We start from the raw sequence: 27128 nt of genomic DNA on the forward strand, positions 1-27128 counted from the left end.
AATTGTACATTATTATTATGGCATAATATAATTATATAATAAGAGAATTAATGAAAATTGGAATTTTCACAAATTGCAGTGGTTTATTTTAAAATTAGACCACTTCCTTAGAAGCAGACCTATAACTTACCTGGAGTTGCAGTTCAAAGACAGCTGATATGCACGACAGTTCAGGGTATACTTCTGTACTACACCAACACTAGGAAGGCTGTATCTCTGAATAGTGCCAGATTCTCTTCCCTAGAGAAAAGAAGTGCTTGTTTATTGAGAGAATTTGTCCATCAATAAGGTCTTTTAAAAGGCTTTATTTATATGTTGTCCTACGCAAAAGAGTTTTTGGATAAATGACAGAGCAGAAGTGGGAACAGGGAATGTGATCACCAAAAAGAGTTCTGAGTTATGCTATGTGAATAAGATATTTTCTTAAGATCTTCCAGTTTACAGATCTGCTTCAATCAGGGATGTTAAAATGAACAGCCATAGTCCACACACAGAACAGTTTCAGGAGCCCATGAACGTCCAGGCATGGTCCACATAACAAAATATGACTGCTTCTGAATACGCTGTAGAAAAATCTCCTCCCCGTAAGCACAAGAGGCAATTAGGACTTATTTTATTCATGTAACTTACTATAAGTAGTATCTTATCAGATGCTGTTATTGCACAGATTGGATCTCTTGTTCCCTGAAAATATATAAGCAATATCATTTAGCAGTTTTAATGCAACAGTAAGAAGGCGCTGCTAAAGAAAAGTTTTACTTAAGTATACAAGAAAGTTGCTAAGTATCCATGTGAAAAGGGGCTATTCAAACCTTGTCAGTATAACATATTTGGATGGTTTATGATATTAGAATCCTGTGTTGTAGGAATCATGTCAATAATAACAGTTCCTTTCTTCTCCTACCCCTTCAGAAAAATAGGAAGCCCAGAACATGACAGGTGCTTTAACAGAAAACACATAGAGGGCAACTATCCCTGACTTGTAAGGCCTGTAATAACTTTCAGGTATACCACAAAGCACAAAAACAACCACGTGCCTGTGTGTTCAGAAAGTGAAAAAGGCTGAAAATACCAGAAGAGATCATGAGGGTTACAGAGTTTCAACATCTTTATACATTGTTGAAATAAGGGGAGCTGCCTCTCACCAAGAAGATAGGATGTGTCTACATACTGCGCCCCAGATACACTTTTTCTGCGTTCCCTACAGTTCAGTGAATATTTCCAATAATACAGTAACAACACACTAACCAGAGGGAATAAAACCACTCGTGTACAAAAAGTATAAGTAGAAGAAAGTTTAAGCATTGTGCTAAGTTACCACAGTCTTTTCCCTACAACCCAGAAATGAAGGAAAGTAACACACACAAAAATTCTGCATTGAGATAAGGAGTTGAGATAAAAGTTTAACGTAAATGAGATAACACAATGCACAACTATCTTGGCCTGTTTGAAGAAAAAGCACAGCAGAAAGCAGCAGCAAGCAGTAATCAGCAAGCTAAAAAAACATACCAGGGAGCTACTTCCCTATCCCTTCCCATCCGGCTGCCATCCCAGCAGAAAAGAGCCAACACCCAAAACCCGCAAGTAGCAACCAGAGCAGGAAGCCTCCCATGTTACAATCTGAACTTCAAGCTCCATAATACTTTGCTCCAGCCAGTACTTTTATTTTGAAGCTGGCATGACAGCAGCATGGTATTGAATATCAGCAGCAAATTCAACTTAACCCATGACAGGTATGGCCACTTCTACTGATGAAAATCTATGAAAATAAAGGAATGCTAACTAGTTCTCCTTCAAGCCACACCACAATAAACTAGTTAAACACATCACTCACTTCAATAGTTTTACTGTAATCAAGGTGTCCATCTGCAGACCCTGAAGGGGTGTCATCAATATGATAAATCCTGTAGAAAAGCAAAGTTAGAAGACAAAGTGAGTCCAAAGAAAGCATCATTTTTGATAGCATATAGGTATCTTCAGTCCATGGAGAAGAAACCATTGCAACTGGAAAAGAGAATAACAGCTATGCCTGCTCATATGTTCCAGTAGCATCCCCTCTGATAATGCTGCATTGTATTAATATAAAGATATGGTATTTGCATTGACTTTTGCAGCCCCTGATAGTCTATTCCCATTTGATCTATAAACTTTCATTCAGCAGTAAGAAATTCCTGCAAACCATCAACCACCCCAACTGCCTCTTTTCAAAAGGGCACATCCATATTTCATCAGGGTCTTCTCCACTCACATACTAAAAAATGTAAGTTATTACACCAACTACAAATAATTACTCATTATTACAGATACATGGCAATAGGACATGGTGGATTTATAGAAAAACACTACCACATCTCTATGGAAGCAAACATAAAAGAACACAAAAGAAAATCATAACAAAGTTGCAAGCTTGTTGAGGCAACAGAGAAATTAATGCCATTAATGAGCACCTAGGAAGGAAATATTTTGAAGGTAAGATGATGTTGACTGGCTTGTTTAGTTTGAGAAGATGAAAGTCCATATAGGTTTGGACATTGATGATACAACCAGACACAAGTGTATTTAGAGAACTAGCTGCAGAGACTATGTTCTTACAGCCATTCAGCTGAAGTTACCGGTGGCAAACTACCTACAAACTGAGAGTATGGAGTAGAAAAAGGGGAGGGGGAAGAAAAAAAAAAAGGCATCAAGACACAGAGCTGCATAAGAGAAGCAGGTGGCAAGCAAATGGGAGACACTGACCAGGAACTAACCCAAAGTCTAAGAGATGTGCATAACAAACACATGCTCGTTATGAAAAACTGTTATGAAAAAGTAGTTAATATTGCAGGCCTGCAAAGTCAACGGATCCAAGCACAAAAATGAGAAGACAAGAGTTCAGATTTTAAGCATGGGAGAATCCATCTCTATCAATGATGCTAATGCAAAGGAAGAAAAATGACAAAGCTTGAAAACAAACCTTTCTCTGCCTTCTTTTCTGGTCCGTGATACCTGGTTAATTTCCATTGCTGTGAGCTTCTTGGCCACACGATACTGCCAGATGTAAAATGCTTCTTTGGAAGCTGCTATCACATGTGTTTTGGTCATTGTAGCAAACAATGGCTCTGTTTTGAAAAACAAATGAAAAATAGGAGCAGCAAGTACTAGACTAGTTGCCAATTTGTAAACCTTTTCCCAGATACAAGATACCACATTTCTATTGGTTAAAAGCTAAAAAACAACAACAAAAAAGCCCAAGCCAAACAAACCAAACAAAAAAATCCCCACACAACCTTGCAGCAGTTGTCATTATCTGCTAAGAAATTATTACTGAGGCATTTTGGCCTTATTCATTCAGAAGAACAGAGAAATTCCTTCCAAGTTATGAATGATATGCACTCAAACCATTAAATTATTCTTTGTAATACCCAGTCTTGACTGTATTGTGGCTTTTTTTTTTTTCCCTCCCTTTTACAATACTTCGGTTCATCTTTTTGAAAACCAGTGAATGCACATAAAAAGGCATAGAAGAATGTAGAAACCTTTCAAGTATATCTCCTTATGTCTTCAAATCCTACAAGCAAATCATTATACTACCAGACAAAACACGCTAATTCAAAAGATTTGTGTAGCCCAGCCTGTTAGTAAAACACCGAGTCACAGAGATAACAAGCTGTGAGCACAAGAATCTGATTCTTTTGGATTGTAGCACAGAACAGAACTCTGGAGGGAGCTATAAGACTGCCAAAAAGAAGAGTGGTGCTATGAGAGACAGATGGGGGAAGACTGGATGAACAGATTTTACTTCTTTGAAACCAAGAGAATTATATAAGCTACCTGACGGCTGTAGAATAATTTTTAGTATAAATGTAAATGCTGGATAAGCAGGCTTAAGGACGGTGAGCAGTGAGGAGTAGAGTTCTTTGCATTAGATGCAACTCAGTGTATTTCACATACTTGTAACACAATAATTAGTCACGTACAACTGAAAGATACAGTCTCCTCTGTTTCATTAACAGTATTCATAAGTTCTATGCATTGGCTTTGTTCTTTTATTACCTTGCAGCTGTACATGCCGTAGTAATGCTTTTATCCTTTAAAAATGAAACATGACGATCTCTTATAAGGGAATAAAGTTTTCTCTTTCTTAGATCACACAACTGTAGTACTAAGCCCATACTTGAACTTAGTTTAGTCAATGTTTAAATACTTTACTCTAAGACAATGCTAAACCAATCCCACAAACAAAAGCCATGGCCACTCACCAGGTGGCTCCCCATTTGACTTACTTATGCACACCTCAAAGTACTCCAATATGGGGGGGAAAAAAGGATGTTCACATGAGCTCTGTTGTGATCCAGAAACAAGATGGCATCTATGCTTTATCCAGAGGAATGCAATCAGGTAGGTGTTTTATGAACATACTTAAGATTCAAACTGATTGTTGCTATCAAAAAACCCCACATACCAACCCCTGACATATTTTCCTGCCACTTCTTTTCTATCATCTCTAGCAGCAGATTGACCACGGAGTAAGTTGGATCAGTTCATTCATCTAACTGACCTCAAAATTAAATAAATAAAAGATTAGTTTAAGTTGGATTAAAGGGGAAAATCACAAATGCTGGAGAGGGTAGGAATGAGCAGCGAGTATGGAGGGCAGGGCCTTCCCTCTTTGCAATGGCAGGGTAAACGATGACTGAATTTAAGCCAAATGTGAAATTGCAGGGAGAGGGATATATAGAATGCAGACACCATCATCAGGATCAGATCCATTCAAAAACTCATCTGGAGGAGCAGTATCTGTATGTGGGAACCACTGCTTTTACAAAATTGCCTATATAGTTTAAACAATTGCATAGGACATGAGTAGGACACGAGGGATTGTTTTTGAGAATTGCTTTAGCATTTCATACTGGACAGTCATTAATGAAGCAAGCACACACAAAAACTTACAAACCTTAATCACTGGGCTACACTAAAATGCTCCTAAAATACTTGCCTTCTTGGGTGCATAACAGCATAGATTCAACATGAGGAAAGGATGTCTTCAGTTTTGGCTATTGCTGAGGCAGAGTAAAAAAGAATGAGATTTGTCCTTTCCTGGGAATGGAAAGATGCTCATTTTGATCCCTTCAGGCTGAGGAAGATCTAAAATCCCTATCTAGTCTAACTACTTTGTTTCCTTTAGTGTAATTAAATATCATCTTATACAGTGGCCTTGATTTAATAGAATAGAATAACAGAATAAGCCAGGTTGGAAGAGACCTTCAAGATCATCGTGTCCAACCCATCAACCAATCCAACTCACCTAAACAACTAAACCATGGCACCAAGCACCCCATCAAGTCTCCTCCTGAACACCTTCAATGACAGTGACTCCACCACCCCCCTGGGCAGTCCATTCCAATAGGCAATCACTCTCTGTATAGAACTTCTTCCTAACATCCAGCCTAAACCTCCCCTGGTGCAGCCTGAAACTGTGTCCTCTTGTTCTGGTACTGGCTGCCTGGGAGAGGAGACCAACATCCATCTGTCTACAACCTCCCTTCAGGTAGTTGTAGAGAGCAATAAGGTCACCCCTGAGCCTCCTCTTCTCCAGGCTAAGCAGCCCCAGCTCCCTCAGCCTCTTCTCATAGGGCTTGTGTTCCAAACCCCTCACCAGCTTTGTTGCCCTTCTCTGGACTTGTTCCAGCAAGTCAACATATTTAGTATATTCAGCATCAGTGTCCTTCAAATACTTTGTGTTCTCACTATTTAGTAGACAGAAAAGTCAGGACCTTTAGTCAGCAAGAGGCAAGAGATATGGACATTCCTCAGATCAGCATTTCCACTTCATAGAAGCTTACCATGCTAAACACATGAACTTCAGAGACTGTCTAGTTCTTCCCATTGATTTTGCTGATAGCTACCTTCAGTATTAATGTCTTAATACTTAATTTTCAGGCTTTAAAAATATGTACAGAAGATATCTAAACAGGTGCCTTTACTCTTCAATGATGAAATACGGGAAAGGATTAAAAGACACCATCCCATCAAAACAAACCCAATGTGAAATAGCTGCCCTTCAAGTTTTCTCTAACCATTCTTTTTCTTCTCACCTCATTTCTCTTCACTGTTCCCTCATAAGACCTCCCCCCAGAAGGAGAGAAACTTTATTTCTCACATATACAGGAATTTCAAACAACTTTCTGCGATGTCTGTGTTTCATCCACACTCACTTCATCTCACTTTAGAAGTTACAAAACACCTGCTTTCATGTTTAATATTCTTTTTTACAAATACTAGATGGAAAACAAATTTAATTCATTACTATATTTTTATATATATATATATTTATATATTATGTTGACTTGCTGGAACGTGTCCAGAGAAGGGCAACAAAGTTGGTGAGGGGTTTGGAGCACAAGCCCTATGAGAAGAGGCTGAGGGAGCTAGGGCTGCTTAGCCTGGAGAAGAGGAGGATCAGAGGAGACCTTATTGCTCTCTCCAACTACCTGAAGGGAGGTTGTAGGCAGGCGGGGGTTGATTTCTTCTCCCAGGCAACCAGCACCAGACCAAGAGGACACAGTCACAAGCTGCGCCAGAGGAGGTTTAGGCTGGAGGTTAGGAAGAAATTCTACAGAGAGAGAGTGATTGCCCATTGGAATGGGCTGCCTGGGGAGGTCATGAATTCATCATCATTGGAGGTGTTCAGGAGGGGACTTGATAGGGTGCTTGGTTGCATGGTTTAGTTGATTAGGTGGTGTTGGATAATAGGTTGGACGCAATGATCTTGAAGGTCTCTTCCAATCTGGTTTATTCTATTCTATTTTATACTATGCTGCATGAAAAAGCTGAGACATTTTATAGTATATTAAATAGGATACACAAACACAAGAGAAACAAGTAATCTGACCTAAATCTGATGGAAAGGAAGGAAACAATTTGACAGACAGACACAAGGCTAAACTATTGTTTTCATACAAGCCTGCCATAGGCTGCTCCTGAGAAACTGGGACAAACTTAGTCTGACATCTGTGTAATTGTAGGTCTTAATTCAAATGTCTCTAGACATTGTTAGCTCATAAATATAGGGAAACATCAGACAGCAGCAGGACAACTGAACTGTACATAGGACAACTTGGACACACATAGGACAACAACATAGGACCACAGTTTAGAGAACATGAAGGTAAACTATAACTGCTTTTTAATATATTTTTAAATTATCAGCTGTACATTGCAGCAATTCAAGAACTGTTTCACATGTAGTTCAGTCATCCTTGTTAAGGTGTCCAAGAGGGAGATAGAGGACTGAAACATGACTCCAACACTCTGCTTTTAATACATCCACCTGTATGTTGATCAGGCCATTATATTCATTTCCCTGGGCACTGACACACATGTGGAAGATAACTCAACACTTCACTATGTCAGGGCTCCTAAGCACATGTAAGAAGAAGATATAATCCAGCTGGAGTGACATTTTCTTAGCAGATACCATCTGTTGTGTTTCCATTAAAAAGATATTATATAACAAGATATTTTAACCTTCTGTAGTTTATTTTTAGTTACTCATGAGAGAACTTTGACAGAAAGCCTGTGAGCCTGTGAAACAAGCACAGAAGAAATGATGTTGGTAAATTTTTGTAGGATGGGACATAATAATGCTAAACAATGAAGAAAAGACCAATTCATGAGCTAGCAAACACTGAGGAAGAGCTTTAAGATGTAACTATCATCAATGTCAAAAGGAAGTTAATCAATGGCCTGTCACCACAAAAAGACTAACTAATCCTTTTTTGCCACCATTAGTAGAAGAAGCATTAGAAGGCCAATGACATAATTCAAAATTCAATAGAGCAAATATTTATATTTTTCTTTAACCTTTCTTGAACTGTTGGCTTAGAGCCCTAAAGCATAAGATTTGTATCTTCTGCTGGTGAATCAAGCATCGAGCACCATCACAATTACTTTGCCATTAGGAGTTTAATAAAGAGCCCTCTGCCTCCCTGCAAGGTGCTGAGCACAGGGTCAGGCCTGCCACGTGGTCCTGGCTTACCTCCACCTGTCAGGGCCTACATCCAAAGAATCCATTGCCATCTGTGATCTGATTCTGTATATGTCTGTATTTATTCCCTTGGCCTTTATCTCCACACATCCTTTTCCCCTAAATACCTTTTATTCTTTTGCAAAAATTACTTTCTTAACTCCTGATTTCTGTTCAAGTCTTTTGTTCACCCCTTTTAATTCCCTTGCCTACCTTTTCCCTGTGGGGGCAGTGGGAAGGGGAAGAGGAGGGTAACCTACATTCTGTCTGGTGGGTTTTAGCCCTGGAAACCCAAAAGGTGACAATTCTTCATAGGCTACATCCCTCCAACTATGTTGAGTAGGAGTGCATTAATTTTGGTTTTGTACTGCTTATATCTTAAACTACAATTACTCTCCCCTGGTAACTGATTTAAAGTTGTCTTTTTTTAATTCATAAACAGGACAAAGGGATCTTGATTTTGTTACAAATGATGCCTCAAATGGAATCTTACAAGAATTTGCAGAAAGGTCTTCTGTCTTAAGGCCTTCTTTCTCTGTTGACCTGAGCAAAGCCAGCCAGCTGCTTAAATTCAGTGTGCTGTCAAATTGAAACAATTACAGCTTCCACTGCAAAGAAGCTCCAACAGCATGATACACTGTATATTAAAAACTTGATTGTGTCCACACCTCACACAAACTGACCCTTATGCTATAAAGATTTCAAATTGTTGTACAAAGTTTTATCTTCAGTGGTTACAGCAAAGGAGCATGACTGCACAATGTGTTCTGTAGATCTTGCATTTCCTTCTGCAAGTTTGGCAGGCTAACTTTAAAGGTGTCTTACAAGATACATTTTTTTAAATGTTGAATTTTTGGCAGTGTTTACTATACAGCAACAAAAGACTTTCTTGTTATATTTGAATCTGAGACTACATAAATCTTTCAGGACTCAAAAAGACAGATGTTCTAAACTGAAGTATTTGCATGTCGATGAGGTTGAGGTTGCAGTGCCTGGTGTTTTCACAAACGAACTGGCACTAGGAAAGAGCATTGTAAATCTCTGCACTAAGCTGATCCTCTGACACTGGAGGGAACAGAAACAGACTGCAGAAAGCTTACTTAAGCTAAAGGAAGAGGAGCTTTTGCAGATTGTTTAATCTCCTAAGTACAATTCAAACACAGCTGGAACAACAACAGCATTTTTCAATTAATTAGTATTTCTCTGTTTTCAGCCATTGGAGAAGATTCTTTTCTTGTATACAGACAGCTGCAGAAAATTAATTTTAATGGGAGAATCATAAAGAAATCACAGAATGTTAGGGGTTAGAAGGGACCTTGAAATATCATTTAGTTCAACCCCCCTGCCAGAGCAGGATCACCTATGCCAGATCACACAGGAGCACATCCAGGCAGGTTTTCAGTATCTCTAGAGAAGGAGACTCCACAACCCCCCTGGGCAGCCTTTTCCAGTGTTCTGTCATTCTCACAGTGAAAAAAATTCTTCCTCACATTTATGTTGAACTTCCTATACCTTGACTTCCACATATTGCCCCTTGTCCTGTTACTGGGCATTACCAAGAGGAGCTTGACTTCATGCTCTTGGCACTCATCCTTTACATATTTATAACATTAATGAGGTCACCCCTTATTCTCCTCTTGTCCAAGCTAAAGAGACATAGCTACCTCAGTCTCTCCTCATAAGGAAATTGATACCTTTGTTTATAATGTAAATAAATAAAACCAATACAGATAGATTTAGAAAGTTCACATAAACAGAACACTAGAAAAATACAAATAAAAGAGTTTAAATGTAAAGTTAGAGGTATACATGCAAAGCTAATTTTGACCATTTGAGTGGGATTCATCTCACAGAATTTTAGACATTTCTGACAGAGATGAGCTGATTGCGCTGGGCTTCTGTGCACCCAACGGAGAACAAAAAGACCCCTTTCAGGAATGATTCACTGAACTTATTTTAGATGTCAGCTGCAGAAATGAGATTAACTATTCCCTGTAACTCCCTGAATCCTCCTCTCACCACCCCAATCCCACCTGTCAACTAAATCCAGGAGACTAGTAGGCACATACAGTGTAGATGTCTGATCCAGAGTGAAAACAGGAGAGGGGGAACACAAGAGACACCCCACCCACCCATCACATCATCTTACTTCAGTGCTTAGTTTGGGCTTGTTGTTTTTGCCTCCATTGGTATTGCATTTTCAGGGAACTTAAGATTCTGATGTACCACCCCTATTGTAAAAGGTAGCAAGAGGGCATCAAATTGACATAAACAGAAATCACAAGACTAAAAAGTAGCAGAATATTTCATGCATGTTCTGTAAGAAAAGAACTCAAACTCGACCAACTTCATTTTAATTATGATCTACAATGTAAGGCATTGATTTCACAATCTGTGATTTTCTCCTGTTTGTAAATAGTTGGTATCAACTGGAACAATCCATTTATGTTTAGCCAATATTCACAAGACTGGGACTGCTTTTATAAGCCACTGTTTTTAGTAACAAAGCATTTAATAGGTCATTTCCAACACAAATTACAGTTCATTACATGAGAACCTCTGATTATGAGAACCTCCGATTATATGTTCATTACATTCAGGGAGAGTCCAAGTAGAAGTGAAAAGCCAATATAAAAATCATAGTTAAAACCATGTAAAGAATGGAAGGTGACAACATCTGGATGCACGTGGTACTACCACACAGTGATTGCTTCACTGAACAACAGGCTTGTGTAAGAAATTAATTATAAAGACTACAGAAAACCCAACAGAATGAGACCATTTCGAGTTTCTTACCAATATCAATGTATTTTGGGTCCAAGGGAGTGCCAATAGAGTTGCAGAGAACCAGCACATACTGTAAAGAAATGAAAGCAAGTGTCATTACTACCAATTTTCTGTAAATTTGTAACCTGTACAAGTTTCTCTGTGAGGGTGTATCTCATAACCCATGTTTTATACAATCTAATGCTGCTCAGCAACAGAAAACAGAGAGACCATGAATTCAGTAAATATAAAGCAGCATAAGCATGAGAATAATGAGGTATTTGTCAATTAGCACTATGAATGAAGACCAGTACAAAACAGGAAAATGACCAGCTGTTTTAGGCAAAGAAGCAAATCCACCACACAAAATACAATACATAGGATGTACCAACAGCAGGGTCCACAGATAATTTGCAGGCGATCAGCCAGTGTCTCACCCCCTGCTCTCTAGGGCATACACAGTACTGCAGTTATTTACCAGCGATTGCTCAGTGACTCAACTCTCCCCTACTGCTAAATGCCAAATCTAATGAACTGCACCAGATCCGCTCACTAGCTCCCCCCAGATGTTGGGACTATTGTTCTATGCCTTGCAGACTTTGATCTTGAGCATCCAAGAGAGCTACAGCGTGGGGAGAAATGTGAATAAGGCTGTCCCTCCAGCCAGTGGAACTGCAGATGCTACAAAACTGGTGATTTTGTTAGTTCTGGCCTTCTTACTATTCTGCTTGGGAAAGCTTTGATAGGACAGATACCTCAGACTGGTCTGTTAAACTCAGGAAGATGCAAATAGATGCTAATGTTTCCCTGTCATTACTGATGTAATTATTTTTCAAGACCTAAATCAAGGATTTCATATCTTTATGATGACTGCACAGGGAAATAAGAATGTACTGAATGAGAAGTGTGGAAATTAAGTAGTAACTTCTACTGTAAAGTCTTAAGGTTTCAGGGCTGCCAAAACTTGAATCACCTAGTAGCTGTTATCCTAGCTCTCCAGGAAATGAAAAATATTTAGTTCTTCATAGCTTTTTCATGTCCTGAACAATTAATGTAACTGTGGTATCAGACTACTGCAGCTGTACAGTTTACCACTTTACACCAACGGATTGAAAGTTTGTGAATCACAGGAGAGTGGAAGAATTTAGGTTTTCGGCTACTATATAAACTTAATTCTTTCAAAGAAAAAGACCTGAATAAGCATTTCTTTTTATTAAACAATTTATTCTGCAGGTTCTGCCACCAATAAACACCTCTCAAAAATAGTATTGTTTCTTTGTTCATGAGTTAAACTTTCCACCAGCATTCTCAAATTCCTGTTTTCCAAAAACTACATTTCACCTCCACCTCTGCAGGAAAGCACACCTGGCCTTTTAAGTTACTCACTGTTTGTTTCCATTATGTTTATATTAATTGTTCTTTGGTAAACTATCCCAATATGCACTCTTAATTTGTCTTTCATGCACTTTTTACTTACTTCTGAGGCTCTAAGTCAGTAGTGTCAGGGACTTAAAAGGGGTGATGGAGTAACAGTATCCAAGACAGAAGCTGCATGATCTACACAGGCTAGTGCCAGGAGCAGGGAATTTGCATTGTCTGATTTGATCAAAGCAGAAAGCTCAAGCCTTGCTATGGGTATCAACAGTTAAGTTGTATGGGTATCAACATTTGTAACTCACTGACATTCACATTCACACACACCTTCAAACAGTTCCTGCTGAAATTAGTCTCTTTTGCCCCATCAGCTAACTGCTGCACATTTTACCATCTTGAAATCACAATTCTAGTGACTGCAATCTCTTGTAAAACAAATCTGTCTTTCAGAAGGCAACTCTAAGGAACTGCTACCCAAAGGGACAAGTTTGTTCATTTCATCTCCTAAAAGCTGACCCCTCACAGTGTTAATAATTATTATACTGGCTTCCAATCCTTTTGAAAGGATTGGAAGATGACTATCTGTAATTTTCAGGTGCTAAAATTAGATCTCTTATTTATGCTCAAGAAAGTTACATTAGGCTCCTGTACTGTTTGTTTTCTCCTATAAAAAATACAACCCAGAAAAATCTCACTTTATTGCACTCTATTTCAGGCAAATGTTGTTTGCCATGTATACCACATTTTCAGTCCATAAGACAGTACACCATTTCTTGCACAATCAAGCAAAGTAGCACTAAAGCATATTTTTTACCGTTGCACCAAATGACTCCATCTCATGCTCCTCCTTTGTAAGCAACATACAAGTGATACAGAAGGTAATTCAGAAGTGAACACAGTAAGAAAAACTGTGACAGTTAACATCACACTGAACTAAACATACATTAGCTAAAAGATATATTTATATTTTATTTTAAATGTAGTGACAAATGAAACAATCAAATTAAGCCATTTGCAGTAATGTAATTTATATCAACTAGAAAACTGCCATTTTGCCCACTTCTGACTGATGAAGTATTTGTTACCATTCTCATGATCTCCTGCTTCTAGCCTGACTTTGGAGAATCTTTCAAAATATTTCTAAAGAAACATTAATTTGGACGGCTGCAGTTCTAATGAAATTATCGATGGCTACAAGGAGTTAAAATAAAGGCAGTTAATCAATTCTGCACATTATTGCTACTACTCTGCTGTTTCTTGGGGTTCTCTGTTTTTAATCAGCCCACTCAAGTGCCATTCTGCCAAATGACAACTGCATGGCTCACTCCAAGGCAGATTGAGAATTTTACATTTATCTTACTCTAACTGTAAAGAACTAACATGTGTAACAGTTCGTTTTCAAGTGAAAATTAAAAGGAAGACTTTACCTGAGGTTGATTTTCATCTGCTTTAGTTGCTAACACACAGAAGTCTCCATATGTTGTTATGGAAATCAAGCTCTTGACATATTTCACATACTTCTCATTGTTTTTTGTGTCCCAAAAGACTACACAGTATTCTGGACGGTTGGGTCGGGTATACGCATAAACAACCGTATTGGAGCAGTAACCCCACTGCCAAGAGAAAGTTTTGATAAAACCTATTAGAAGTTGTAAGAATTCAATAACAATCTGTTCACAGCTGTCAAAGAAAGTCTTTATTTCACATATACAATCAGTACTCAATATTCTTGTTAAGTGATTAACTGATTTATTTAAACTATGTGAACACAGCTCTGGCAGTAAGTTATTTGCATAATATTGAGCTGGCAAAGGAAGTCTTCCAATCACACAATAACCTAGCATAATCAGGGCTGGAGGATCAACCTCAAAATGTGACAAGATCTCACTTCCCTTTGTTTCTTGTTCAGCAGGTACACAGAAATACTCATTGCAATTATGGTTATTTCCATGAAAATGTTTGTTCTATGACTATTGATTTGGAAAACCAAAGGTCATTTCCCAAGGGAAATTAAATACATACCTCAAACAATACAACTAATGAAACAGCCAAAAAAAAGCAATTATGTTAGAGCACTATGGTAACTCACATCATCTCTTCCATGTTAGTAACATGAGAAAAAACCCTCCCTCCCCCCCAGAATAATTATTCATCTAACAAACAGGATAAAGGGCAAGAAGGCAAAAGAACTGTAAACACTGTAAATAGCATCATGATTTCTTTCATTGCATTGAACTGATCAAATTCATAGAAATTATATTGAAAACCTTTCTAACACAGCAACATCAGAAAATACCTCAAAAAGGAGGTAAAGCTGATGAATAAACAAGATATAAAGCAAACCACTTAGGAATGATGATGCAGTTGTAGAAAAACTATTAGAATTCTCTGCATCAGCATTTGCTAGAGAAAGCAGAGTGCTTATCAGAGAGCTGGCAAGAAGGGCTCCCACACTCTATAGCAAATGAAACAAAGACAAACTAAAGTATTCAGCAAAAAACTTTTAGAATGGATACATAAACTGAATGGCAATAAAGTATCCAAACCCAAAGGTTTTCACTCAGGTAGAGTTTATGGGAATTCAAATACAAAGCTATGGAGCATAGACATAGCTATATGAGAGGGCACATAGACACAGCTATATGAGAGGGCACATAGACATAGCTACATGAGGGGTCACAGTTATGGGAATCACAAATCAATAAATTCAGCTTTTGCATAAGGTGAAGATGCAGAAAAAAAAAAAGGTAAATAAAACAAATGGAATTATATAGACCTGGATAAAAAGAGCACAATGGACAGTCATGTTTTTAACCCTGGAAGCTGTACCTCATGTATTATCATTTACTATTACGTTTCAAAGACACAACAGGCATGTGAATTTATACTATTCTGAATATTCAAAATTAGTATGAAAGTAGTTAAGAGGTAATAAGTTGGTAAACTGTAAATCATGTTTATCAACTCTTAAATTGATTCCATAAAGTGGCAAAGAACTCCAGAACGCTGAATGATGAGGATACAAATTGAAATCTAACACATACTTGAACAAGGTTACAGTAGCCAGAGCTATAGACTTTAAATTAGTATTACAGCTCCAGAAAGATATTGTGTGAACTTTGAATGGTTTAAAACAACCAAACAACTCTTTTAAAAATTACATCAATTAATAATTTTTACTATCATATTCATTTAGAAACTCCTTTCTCTTACTATGGTAATACTAGAAATCATGAAACTGGATTATGTAGTAGATAGGTAATGTGATACTAACACATCATCTCCAGATCATTAATGCCAATCCAATCTAAGTTAACGACAGCTTTGAATCGCTACCATTTAATGACTGTCACCTTTTAGAATATCTGGTTTGTAAAGGGGAGTTACTGATCTCATCAGGAAGAAGATAGCAGTAGTAACACGCTCTATTTTTTAGACAACATATATCAACCCCATCAAAATATTGGTGTTTTAGACAACACCATCAAAATATTTAATATTGAAACTGAGCATACTACCAATAGGTTAAGAGATTATTTGCTGCAGAAATAAATCAGTTTGAAGACACCTCTTTTGCACTTTAACTATACAGCAACAAAAAAAGAGCTTACACATGCAGTTTCTAATACTCAGGCTTCAAAACGTAATTCAGTCACAAACTGCCAAATCTTGAAATATACATGGCCTCACAGATACTGATGAGTTTAAAAACAAAGCAATAGGCCTGTCTTCCAGCTGTTACACATTTCCCACAAGAAACGTTAGGTAGCATTTCCTGCAAGACTAATTTCCAGCTCAAATTTCCAAAGGCTTTTCCAGCAGATTTACAACAAACTATTTGAGATTGCTTCCTAGCAGATATGTATTTTTAAGTCCCTGACCAATGACTTTTCACAGCTGAGTGGAACGACACATTCCAGTATAGCTGCAGTATGTTCCTCTCAGTACACTCTCTCTGTCATCACAACGATTACACACTGATGACTGAAGAACATATCCTGTGCTGGGAAAAAAAAAGTATACAATATTATATACTGGGCAGTAGATAATCAGGGAGAGGAAAGACTTTCCCTATGAGGACAGGCTGAGAGAGTTGGGATTGTTCAGCCTGGAGAAAAGAGAGCTTATATTGGCCATCGAGTAGTTTAAGGGGGGTGCTACAGGAAAGATGGGGCGGAACTCTTTATCAGGGAGTGTAGTGATAGGACATGAGGTAAGGGTTTTAAACTGAAAGAAGATAGATTTAGATTAGATATTAGGAATAAATTCTTCACTGTGAGGGTGGCAAGGTACCGGAACAGGCTGCCCAGAGAAGTTGTGCATATCCACAAGGTCAGGCTGGATGGGGCTCTGAGCAACCTGGTCTAAAGGGAGGTGTCCCTGGCTGTCTCCTCAAACCCAAACAATTGTATGAGTCTATAACAGCAACCAATATTTTTTGTTGAACTGTAAATTTAAAGTTGATTAGTCCTAACTCTTTGAAAAAGAATCAGATAAATGGCAGACGAAATTCAAACATTCTTTAAAATTCAGTGGATGCATACTTGTAGAAAGTGTTTTAGGAACTGAAATATAAATAAGAAATACATCTAATCAGGTTGCATGATTTCTAGCCAACTCTCCTGGTTCAAAACAATATTTCACCACCAAAAGAACTGACACTAGAAGTAAGGCTCAAACAAGTCTCACTGTATCACTTAGCTCACTCAGTTTGACCAAAAAAGCAGTGAAAACCCTGAAGTCTTACCTACATGATAGTCTCAACTACTATGAAATTTAGAACCATGCCCAAGTCTGTTAATATTAACAAAAGCATCTGTTTCCTTATTATGAAAATAAAATCACAAATTCATCATAAAAGCAATGGCTAAGTTATTCCATCAGCAAGACAGACATACACATCCCAGCAGTAGTGCTGATCAAACAGTTATCTTCAGCTAACCACTGATTTACGTATTAGAGCTTCTTTTGCAACCCATTCAGAAAGCTAGTAAGTAACAGGAAATTTATTAATACAGTTAGGTGCCAGGTTACTACATACCTTGTAGTCTGGACGAATGTTTGCAAAATATATGTAAGAATCAACAGCTAGTGCAATTTTCAGTCCACTTCCTTCCCAAGACAAGGCAGAGATCTGTTTGCCAGGAACTTTCAGTGTGCGCAAATGCTTGTTTAAAAGAAGGAAACAAAAAGAGTCTGAATTTGTCAAAGGAAAACTACTCTAAAATACTTTAAAAACAGTTTTGATAGCTGATGAAAACCAAACAGTACCTTGAAATGACTCTCCAATTACAATACACATCCAGATAGAGATATTTAACATGCATCACCATAAAGTGTTCTTTTGCCTCAATTCTTTTTTTTCTTTTTTTGGCAGGGAGAAAGGAAATAACAATAGTTCAAACTCACAAACCCAAATATTAGATGGGAAAATTACAATATAGACATTTTTCCTGTGGTTGGCAATTTCAGTAGTATTAGTCACTAGCAAAATAAAGGCAACAATAGTACTGACGACACCTGACATGCCTCAGAAATTTCATTTATGCTGGAAGCTGATGTACAACACCCTTAACTACAGCTGATAGTTTAAACAAATAAAAGCATATAGCTAATATACATCAAGAGCATACAATGAACTTGCCACGTAGGTACACAATTTGCAGTCAGGCAACAGACATTTTCCTCTTCTTTATTCTCTTTCAAAAGAAGCATAGGGCAGGCAAACAGATGTCCACTTTCAACTAAAGAGCTAGTAAAGAAATATACTTTCCATCTTTTTTCTTTTATATATCTTTATTTTGCGGTAGAATTTGAAGTTGAATGAAGGAAACAACTGAGAAAAGAACCCAAACTTTTTCAAAACCTATAATCTTAGCTACACAGAGCACTTGTTTGTGGGAAGCTTTTTAGTTGCATCATTTAGTGTTTTATGAGATGCACTCAAATTTTTGCCCTGGCCACCAACTTGCTGTTCTAAACCAGGAACTGGTCCTGTGTCATCTTTCCAGATTGACATCCTAGATACCTTCAAACACGTTAAACACACCAAACACCTACATTTTGGCACTCAAATTCCACAGGTAATGACCACATAGCCAAAACATACTAAGACAGAAAAACCTATTTAAGTGTATTGAATATTTTTACCTCGCCAAACGGGGTATAGAACTGCACAATGTTGACATCTTTATCTTGAGAAGTTGCTTTTAGGGAGCCTGCCACCGCCAATACACTTCCACAGTGGTTCCACTGAATACATACCACATTCATACCAGTGTCAATCAAAACAGGATCTAGTTTTTAAGAGATAAACATTAAGAATATAAACACAAGTAGATGTTTTGGGTCAAAAGTAGCTCAGAAATTACTGCTCCGTATTTTCTACTTACTGCGGTCATTCTCATCTCTCATTATCTGGCATCTTCCATTGTCATAACAGATAGCAAGACAAGGACAGTCTGGTTCAATATAGCCTTCTGTACCATGATACCAATGTATTCCAGCAATAGTGAATGCTCCAGTTAAGTTCACCAGGCAACTCAGTTTCATTTTCACCTAGACACAAGTGGTTAATTATTTAAAGTCATACGCAACATACTATATAGAAGAACCAATACCTTTCCTGTCCCAAGAAAAAGGTTTTCTCATTTTCCAAATTGTAAACTTCCTTATTCAAAGCCAGATCAGACACATGAAGACATATTTGAGAAGTACTTTAATGTCAGCATTTTCATTCTTTCAAAATAACTTAAAAACAAAGGGGAAACTCTGCTGGAACTTTGGGGAGAAAAAATGAAACCACTTCTAACCACAGGATGTTTATTTTTTATAAACTTATCCTCTTTTTTTAATGAAAGCCTCTTGAACAATAAATTAAAAATAGTTGGAAAAAAATAAGTGTCTAAATTAGAACACCCATTCTTCTGTAATAATTAGGACTACCAGAGAAGTTAATGGAAGAGGTAGAAGGGAATGACACAAGCAATAGAAAAATAAACAACTGCTATATTTTAAAAGTACATCAGTACTTTCAACATGAGCTTCCTTTCATTTAATTAATATCACCATACACATTCTTACATTTTCAATAACCATTGTAAGGCAAAAAGGCACTAGTTGATGTAATATTCATTTAGCTACCAAGAAATAAATATTTCTATTATGAATCTGTAGCTACATAGATCTTGAATAAAAACTTTGTGCACAAGACCTTGTCCAGTTCTCAGTACTGAAGTCCACTAACTATGAAGTCAGCCAACTAAACAAATGAACTTGAAATAAATTAAGAAGTTTTTATGCCTGTTGAAGTTAATACCTTTGTTATACCATCATAAACTTACAATAAAGTTTCCCTCATTGTCATAAATGTGAATCTCTCCATTTGCCATTCCAAAGAGAAGAATTTTGCTATCAGAGGACCAGGCCACATGGCACAGGTGGGTTCCTTTCAAGTCCTTTCCCCAGATGCGATTGCCTGGAAGAGAACTTTGATTGTACTCAACAAATACAGCACAAAATTAAAAACAGAAATAGGATTCAAGTTACCAAAGTAAAAACCAAACCAGCTAAAGAAATGCACAACAACCACAAAGTAACTATTTAATTGTATCTATCTCAAGAAACAACGTCATTATGTACATAATGTCAAAATGAAAGCTAATATTGCAACAACTAGTAAAGCTTAAATTTTACCATCCACTGATCCAACGATCACAGCTCCATCTTCATATACAATACAAATCTTTTGTCCATCAGCATTCCAGCTCATACTTCGCACAACGGATTTATTTCTGTTGTTAATCATCTCTTCATACCAAGCACCTATTAGCAGTGAGTGAAAAAAAACAAGTTATACTTCTGGTTGACAATCCTCTAGTGGATTCAGGGTACATGATAATCGCTGAGTAGAATTACTGTCAACTAAAAATATATGCAAATAGAATGATCATGACATTTCTTAGCAATATGAATTCCTGAAGTTGTTAAAAAACTTACACAGACACATAAAAAGTTCAGAAAAGGTGCCAAGAAATCAAATTAGGTGTTCAAAGAAATGGAGAAAATTGAGAATGGTCTCCTAAGTAAACATGAGAAAGTAAGCCACATATGACTCTGCAATGTATACACAACAAAAAGCTACAGAAGCAAGTTTTGGAAAGTTGTTCAGTCCTTTCAGTAAAACTGATAGCAAGACTACACTATAGTGTACCCCAGACAGCACAGACATCATTATTCTAAAACTCAGTGTTCAGATGTCAGCTACTTATTTCAAAAAATAGAACCTGACAACTAAGTATTTGGGGAGAGGAACCAAAGTCCAAGGGAGACCCTGCAAGAAAAGGTCTGTGCTTACTTTATTTCAGAACTGACACAAATACACTAGGAACCAAAGAAAGGAAACAACTGTCATTTGCAGCAATATGGATTAAGTAACTTATTGGTTCTTTTCCAAAACTATGAGATGACTTATGTGACAGTAGTCACCACATGCCAGGCAGAAAGACTTATCAAGTGATGTTCCTTATTCCATAAATACATAGCTGAGCTGAGATTTTATGTGTTTCCATTTTTGATTAAACATCCACAAGGGCAAAAGGAAACTCTTTATTTCCTTTTTCTTTCCTGTGCGTTGAAAAGCAGTTAATTTCCAAGACATCTTCTGGCTTTTAGGCTAATTTAAGTATACCACAGAAGTGGTATACTGTATGCCTGAAAAGGTCAGGAACAATCACAGCTAATTATATCAATCCACTGGTTAGTCATATTATTTCACTGCCTTAATTAATCATTTCTAAAGACTGTTTTTATGAAAGTACTTAATTGAAGTTCTAAGCAGGATTGCTAAGTTCTTGTAGTTCTACCAGCATGTTTGTGCTTGATGCACTTAGCAGAACTGTTTAAATATTATGATGCTATTTTATACCAAGAGTATCTGTTCATTATCTTCATCAAGGATACAGACAGTGTGATTTGAATTTGCTAACGATACCAAGCTGAGGGGTGCAGTTGACATGACTGAGGGACAGGGTGCCATCTGGAGAGATCAAGACAAACTGAAGAATTTGGCTCAGGTGAACCTCATGAATTTCAATAAGGAGAAGCGCAAGGTGCTAAATCTGTGTCAGGGCAATTCTCAGTATTAATACAGGCTGGGGGAAGATGAGATCATGAGCAGCCCTGCATAAAAGGACTTGGGGTTACTGTTAATGAGAAGCTAGACATGAGCCAGCAATGTGCACCTGCAGCCCAAAAGGCAAGCCATATCTTGAGCTGCATCAAAAGAAGCATGTCCAGCAGGTTGAGAGAGGTGATTCTACCACTCTGCTCTAGTAAGAACTCACCTATAGCAATGCATCCAGCTCTGGAGTCCTCAACACAGGAAGGGCATGGACCTCATGGAGTAGGTCCAGAGGAGGGCCACAAAAATTGATCAGAGGGCTGGAGCACAAAGACAGGCTTGGTGGTGTTCAGCCTGGAGAAGACAAGGCTCCAGGGAGACCTTACAGCAGCATTTCAATGCCTGAAGTAGAATTAGGGACTCTTTACAAGGGCAGGTATCAATAGGACAAGAGGCAATGGTTTGAAACCAGAGGAGGGTAGATGTAGGTTGGACATTAGGAGGAAGTCCTTTACAGTGAGAGTCATGCAATACTGGAACAGGTTGCCCAGATATGTGGTGGAGGCCCCATCCCTGGAGACATTCAAGGTCAAACTTGATGGGCCCTGAGCAACCTGATGTAGTTAAAGACATCCCTGCTCACCACAGGGCTGTTGGACAGGATGACCTTTGAGAGTCCCTTCCAACCCAATGCATTCTATGATTCCATATCCAGAACAGAACAAAGAAGCATTGATGGTTTTTTTGTTCAATATACTATTTTGCTCCAAGGGAATAAAGTGACAGACACAAGAAAATAAGAAATGTAAAGTAGTTTACCGAGAATATGGTTAAGAATTGATACCTTACCCTAAGGTAGCTCTGCAAGACAATTGCCTTTTTATATGTGAAAAATGTGAAGAATTTTTTAAAAATCCCATTTTTATTGTAAACCTATTTTGAGCTTTACAGTCTGCCAAAGAAAATGCCTGAAAAAGAACTGTAAAAATTGCTGAGGAAAAAAAAAAAACACCACAAGGTAAGGAAAAAAAAAAAAATTCTCATAACAGGGAGTATTTTCTCATGTCAAATTTATCCTCTTGCATACCTCTATAAAGCATCCACACAATGATGAGTCCATTTTGATCACTGGTAGTCAGTTTTTGATAGTGCTCATTCCAGGTCACCACTTGCACAGAACCTAGGAAATGGTAGAAGTTTTTTATTTACACCATTTAAATAAAGTTAATAGAATCCACTACATCCAACTTAATTAACCTGGAGCTTTTCAGAATTTTGCAGCTAACTCTGATTTCACTTTAGACATTCTTTCTGTATCACTTGTTTCCTTTTGAAAAGTTCTGCCCAAACCATAGTTTTGCAGTTTCTAACTCCTCTGACATGTTAGTCTGAGAGGTTGACAAAACGTTCCTAACACAAGAAGTTTTATGTTTTCCACTTAGTAGTTTGGTTCTAAGTAGTACTGGACTTTTAAAACAATTACCAAAAAGAACACTCTACACACAATTCATTCAGACCCTCACATCTCATATGGAATTCCACTCAAAGATTTGACTTGACTTGAAACAACTTCAAACCACTTCTAAGCAGCATTGTATTTCATCAGTCCAGCACTGGATATGAACTTGGCCACTTCAAACATCACATGCTTTCATGTTCTTACTCTAGGCATCCATTTCCTCTGCATCCACAGAATCACAGAATTAACCAGGTTGGAAAAGACCTTCAAGATCATCAATTCCAACCTATCACCCAATACCATTTAATCAACTAAACCATGGCACTAAGTGCCTCATCCAGTCTTCTTTTAAACACTTCCAGGGACAGTGACTCCACCACCTCCCTGGGCAGCCCATTCCAATGGCCAGTCACTCTTTCTGTGAAGAATTTCTTCCTAACATCCACCCTAAACTGCAAAATTGCTTTAGAATCATAGAATTGTTGGGGTTGGAGGGGACCACAAGGATCATCTATTTCCAACCACCCTGCCATGGGCAAGGACACCTCACATTAGATCAGACTGCCCGGGGCCACATCCAGCATGGCCTCAAAAAAATCACAGGGATGGGGCCTCTACCACCTCCCTGGGCAAACCATTCTAGTGTCTAACCACCCTCATGGTGAAAAATTTCTTCCCAACATCCAATCTGAATCTACCCATTTCTATTTTTTTTCTGTTCCCCCTAGTCCTATCATTACCTGACAGCCTGAAAGTCCCTCACCTGCCCCATTTCCCCCCTTTTTTCCCTCAAATCCCAGAGCACCTGGGCTCTATTAGAGTCTCCTCCCACCCCAGGTGTGGCCACTTGGTCCTCCCCGCCCACTCCCCTTTTTAATCCCCAGCAGGAAAGGCAGAAGCCCCAAGCTGAGCCCATCTGGGCTGAGGATCCTCCTCTCATCACTGGTGAGTCCCCATGGTGCACACTGGGTGATGGTGGTGGTGACAACAAAGGCCGGGGGGCCTGGTGGCCCCCCGGTCAGGTAGGACTAGGTTTGACTGCTACTCCAATATCATACATGAGTGCTGCCTGGGCCTCCTTACTGGGGCTGAGCTTCTCTGCATGCTCTCTTGGCTGGTAAGGGTCTTGCCCCTGGGTCTGGGATGGATGCAAAAATGGTGGTGGTGGAGCAGGAGCTGTTTAGGCATATGATATGATGCTAATTACACTATTTTACCTGGAGGCCCCTTGAGTCTGCTCTCATCAATAAATCTCTGCTTTTGTGCCTCATCTACAGACCACTTCTTCCCCCTCACTGCTTCTTTTCAGAAATAAGGAAGGAAAGGAAGGGAAAAAAGCAATAAAGCATATCTGGAGAATGCATTCACTTATCAATCAACTCTGAACAGGAAGCCTTCAGGAAGAGGGACAGGTTGGAAAGTGAGAATCACTTTTTATGAATCACAAGACAAATTTCATAAAGAACAGACAGAAAAGACTGCATCTTCTCCATTGTGGTTATGTTTCATAGTGGGAAATGCAGAGGAATAAAAAGTTCAAGGTTTTGGAAATCTCAGTCACCCTTCTCTACAGAAATAACCACTGAGAAAGGGACATTGTGACAAGTGAATACCCATCCTTCACACAGAAATACAGAATTAACAAGGTTGGAAAAGACCCTTTGAGATTAATGAGTCCAACCTATTACCCAATACCATCTAATCAACTAAACCATGGTACTAAGTGCCTCATCCAGTTTTATTTTAAATCTTTCCAGTGATGGGGACTCCACCACCTCCCTGGGCTGCATGTGGCACCATTCACCAGTACTCTCTGGGCTTGGCCCTCCAGCCAGTTCCTAACCCAGCATAGAGTGCTTCTGTCCAAGCTATGGGCTGACAGCTTGGCCAGGAGATTGCTATGGGGGATGGTGTCAAAAGTCTTGCTGAAGTCCAGGTAGAGCCTACAGCCTTCCCCACATCCACCAGATGGGTCACCTGATCATAGAAGGAGATCAGGTTGGTCAGCAGGACCTCCCCCTCCTAAATCCATGCTGGCTGGGCCTGATCCCTTGGCCATCCTGCAAGTGCTGTGTGACTGCACTCAAGATGACCTGTTCCATAATCTTGCCTGGCACTGAGGTCAGGCTGACAGGTCTGTAATTCCCTGGCTGCTCCTTCTGGCCTTTCTTGTGGATGGGCATCATGTTGGCCAGCTTCCAGTCATCTGGGACCACTTTTCAGCATTTCAGTCACAAACTTGATCAACAGATGCAACCAGATACTCTGAATGTCAGGGATTTTTTTAAGGTAACAGCAATACATTTTCAGAATTGAAGACATTCACTCAAAATACCCACTAAATCAATCTCTCACAATTTTTTTTTTAATTATATTTAACAAGGTCCCTAAAATAACCTATTGGCAAGTGTCAACTGCAAATCTGCATTTAAAAAAAAAATAAAAATGATGTAAGCATTTTAGCGTTCTCTCCATATCCCACTGTGCATAGATGATGACCATTTAACATGTCCTCACAGGAGAGTTTAATTCCTCCCTCCTCATTTCCCTGAATTCAACCTTTGCTTTCATACACTATCCTCCTCTAGCCTCTTTTCTAAGTACATCAGCAACAGCACTGCACAATTACTGAAAAGGAAAAAGAAAGTCCTTCTGCAATGTTATGCTTAAAACAGCATCATCCACTTAAGATAGAAATCAATATTTCCTTCTCAGGATAAGGAATGGGGGAACAAATAATTTGGAAAAAGCAAAACCTGAGATATAACAAAAGACAAGCTAGAATGTAACATCAAACTTCACATACGTAATTAACCTTGTACTATCCACAAGCAAACTTTAAATCCTAACAGGGAAAGCAGAGTTTGGTTTGTGCAACATGCATTGAGCATCACATATACTGTATCAGCCAGAAGTGAGGAAAGGCTGGATCAGTTTGATTCTCAACCAAGTTATTTACTCACAGATCATAAAAGATTGATTGAAGGTCTCCAATCAGATAACTTGGGGAAAAATAGACAGCCAAGTTCAAATGATGATAATCTTTATTTCAGGCTCATAATAAAAAGTTACAGCAAAATTACTCTATTGGCTTCACAAAATCTGTTTTGTTGGTTTTTTTAATTTTAATAAAAAATACATTAAATGCCCCAAGACATAAACTTACCACTATGACCTTCAAGAGTTTGATTCACAGAAAGATTGCTAGGAGCTGCAAGTCCCTTTATTTTTGCTTCATCTAAAAATAACAAAAATAGCTATTAAAATAAACCTAAAAAAGCATACATATATCTATATATCTCTGTCAATACTGCAGCGCTAACTACTGTTTACATAGATAAAACTATTGACCCAGAAGTATGCAGACTGTAACCATGGGGTGAATTTTCCACCCCTCAGTTCAGTGTGTTTGCTGTCCAATTTCTTTGCTGTCATCAAAATTCATATACTCTTTATAGTCTAGCAGTTTATCAGGGGAAAAAAACAACAAAACAACAAGCAAACTACACACCAAAAAAACCCTCCACCAAATCCAGCAAGAACAAAACCCACGACTATATCACATTTCTTTACATTCACAAAAAGGTTTACAAGAATTTGAAAGTACATTACATTGCACTATACTTTTAACATTTATTTATATATTAAAAAAAAGCAAACATACTTTTCTCTCTAAAATAACAAAAATGGAAGAGAACTTCCACATTAAAAATCAATAATGAAATAAGTTCCAAAATATACTCAAAGCCTATACAAAAAGGACAGGAATGAAACCCATACCCTGAAAAAAATAAAACAAAACAAAAGACAGTAGTTAAGAAAACTTCAGCATGTGTAACAGGTATGTGTGTCATGTAAGACAAGCTGGAGGAGTAGTGTTCAAAAGAAAGTGACCGTACATTCAATATTTATGCAAACATACAGAACATTATCAACTAACTTGCAATATTATCAACTAACTTGTGGAAGGAGTCATACTCACAGAATTCTATAGTGTGACTTATTTTGTTCTTAAAAAAAAAAGTGTCTCATTTACCTGTCTGTGTTTCTAATTTTAAAACTTTCAATAATCCATCCTCTCCACCACATGCTATGAAACCTTGGTCCTTATTCCAAGAAATACATCTTAACCGAACATTACCAGGAACTGCAATCTGAAAAAGAAATATTTTGCACCTGTATGTCATTCTAAGAAGTATATTTTATTTTAAAAGACTTTATTTGAACACGTCAAAGATCAGTACATGCAAAATTAGATGGAAGACAGCAAGAATTAGCAAGCATTACTGAAGTTATGCTTAAAAGAAAGGGGGGGGGGGGGGGGGTGCGGAAGATTCAGTAAATAATAAGGCATTTCCAAAGGTGTGCAGAGAAGATGCTATGCCACGAGCTGATCTTCA

General features: G+C 38.1%; 2 protein-coding genes across 3 annotated transcripts in view; both read right to left on the minus strand.

Moving 5' to 3' along the window:
• Positions 1-27128, minus strand: part of LAPTM4A (lysosomal protein transmembrane 4 alpha) — a 154604-nt gene that overhangs the window by 91113 nt on the left and 36363 nt on the right. The window lies entirely within an intron of this gene.
• The window catches only part of WDR35 (WD repeat domain 35), a 41109-nt gene that overhangs the window by 13568 nt on the left and 413 nt on the right, over positions 1-27128 (minus strand). The window contains exons 2-16 of one of the 2 annotated variants that reach the window (XM_009909456.2): positions 26765-26882; positions 25895-25966; positions 22357-22449; positions 19844-19972; positions 19492-19625; positions 18541-18706; positions 18299-18444; positions 17190-17315; positions 13576-13761; positions 12963-12995; positions 10805-10865; positions 2957-3101; positions 1835-1904; positions 631-684; positions 131-240 (exon numbers count right to left, since the gene is read on the minus strand). In XM_009909456.2, the coding sequence (XP_009907758.2) occupies positions 131-240; positions 631-684; positions 1835-1904; positions 2957-3101; positions 10805-10865; positions 12963-12995; positions 13576-13761; positions 17190-17315; positions 18299-18444; positions 18541-18706; positions 19492-19625; positions 19844-19972; positions 22357-22449; positions 25895-25966; positions 26765-26882 (1643 nt within the window). The remainder of the gene's footprint in view (positions 1-130; positions 241-630; positions 685-1834; positions 1905-2956; positions 3102-10804; positions 10866-12962; positions 12996-13575; positions 13762-17189; positions 17316-18298; positions 18445-18540; positions 18707-19491; positions 19626-19843; positions 19973-22356; positions 22450-25894; positions 25967-26764; positions 26883-27128) is intronic. The other variant, XM_009909457.2, reaches the window with a different exon arrangement.

This window comes from Dryobates pubescens, chromosome 3 (assembly GCF_014839835.1).
Source record: "Dryobates pubescens isolate bDryPub1 chromosome 3, bDryPub1.pri, whole genome shotgun sequence".
In the NCBI taxonomy this organism is placed as follows: Eukaryota; Metazoa; Chordata; class Aves; order Piciformes; family Picidae; genus Dryobates; species Dryobates pubescens.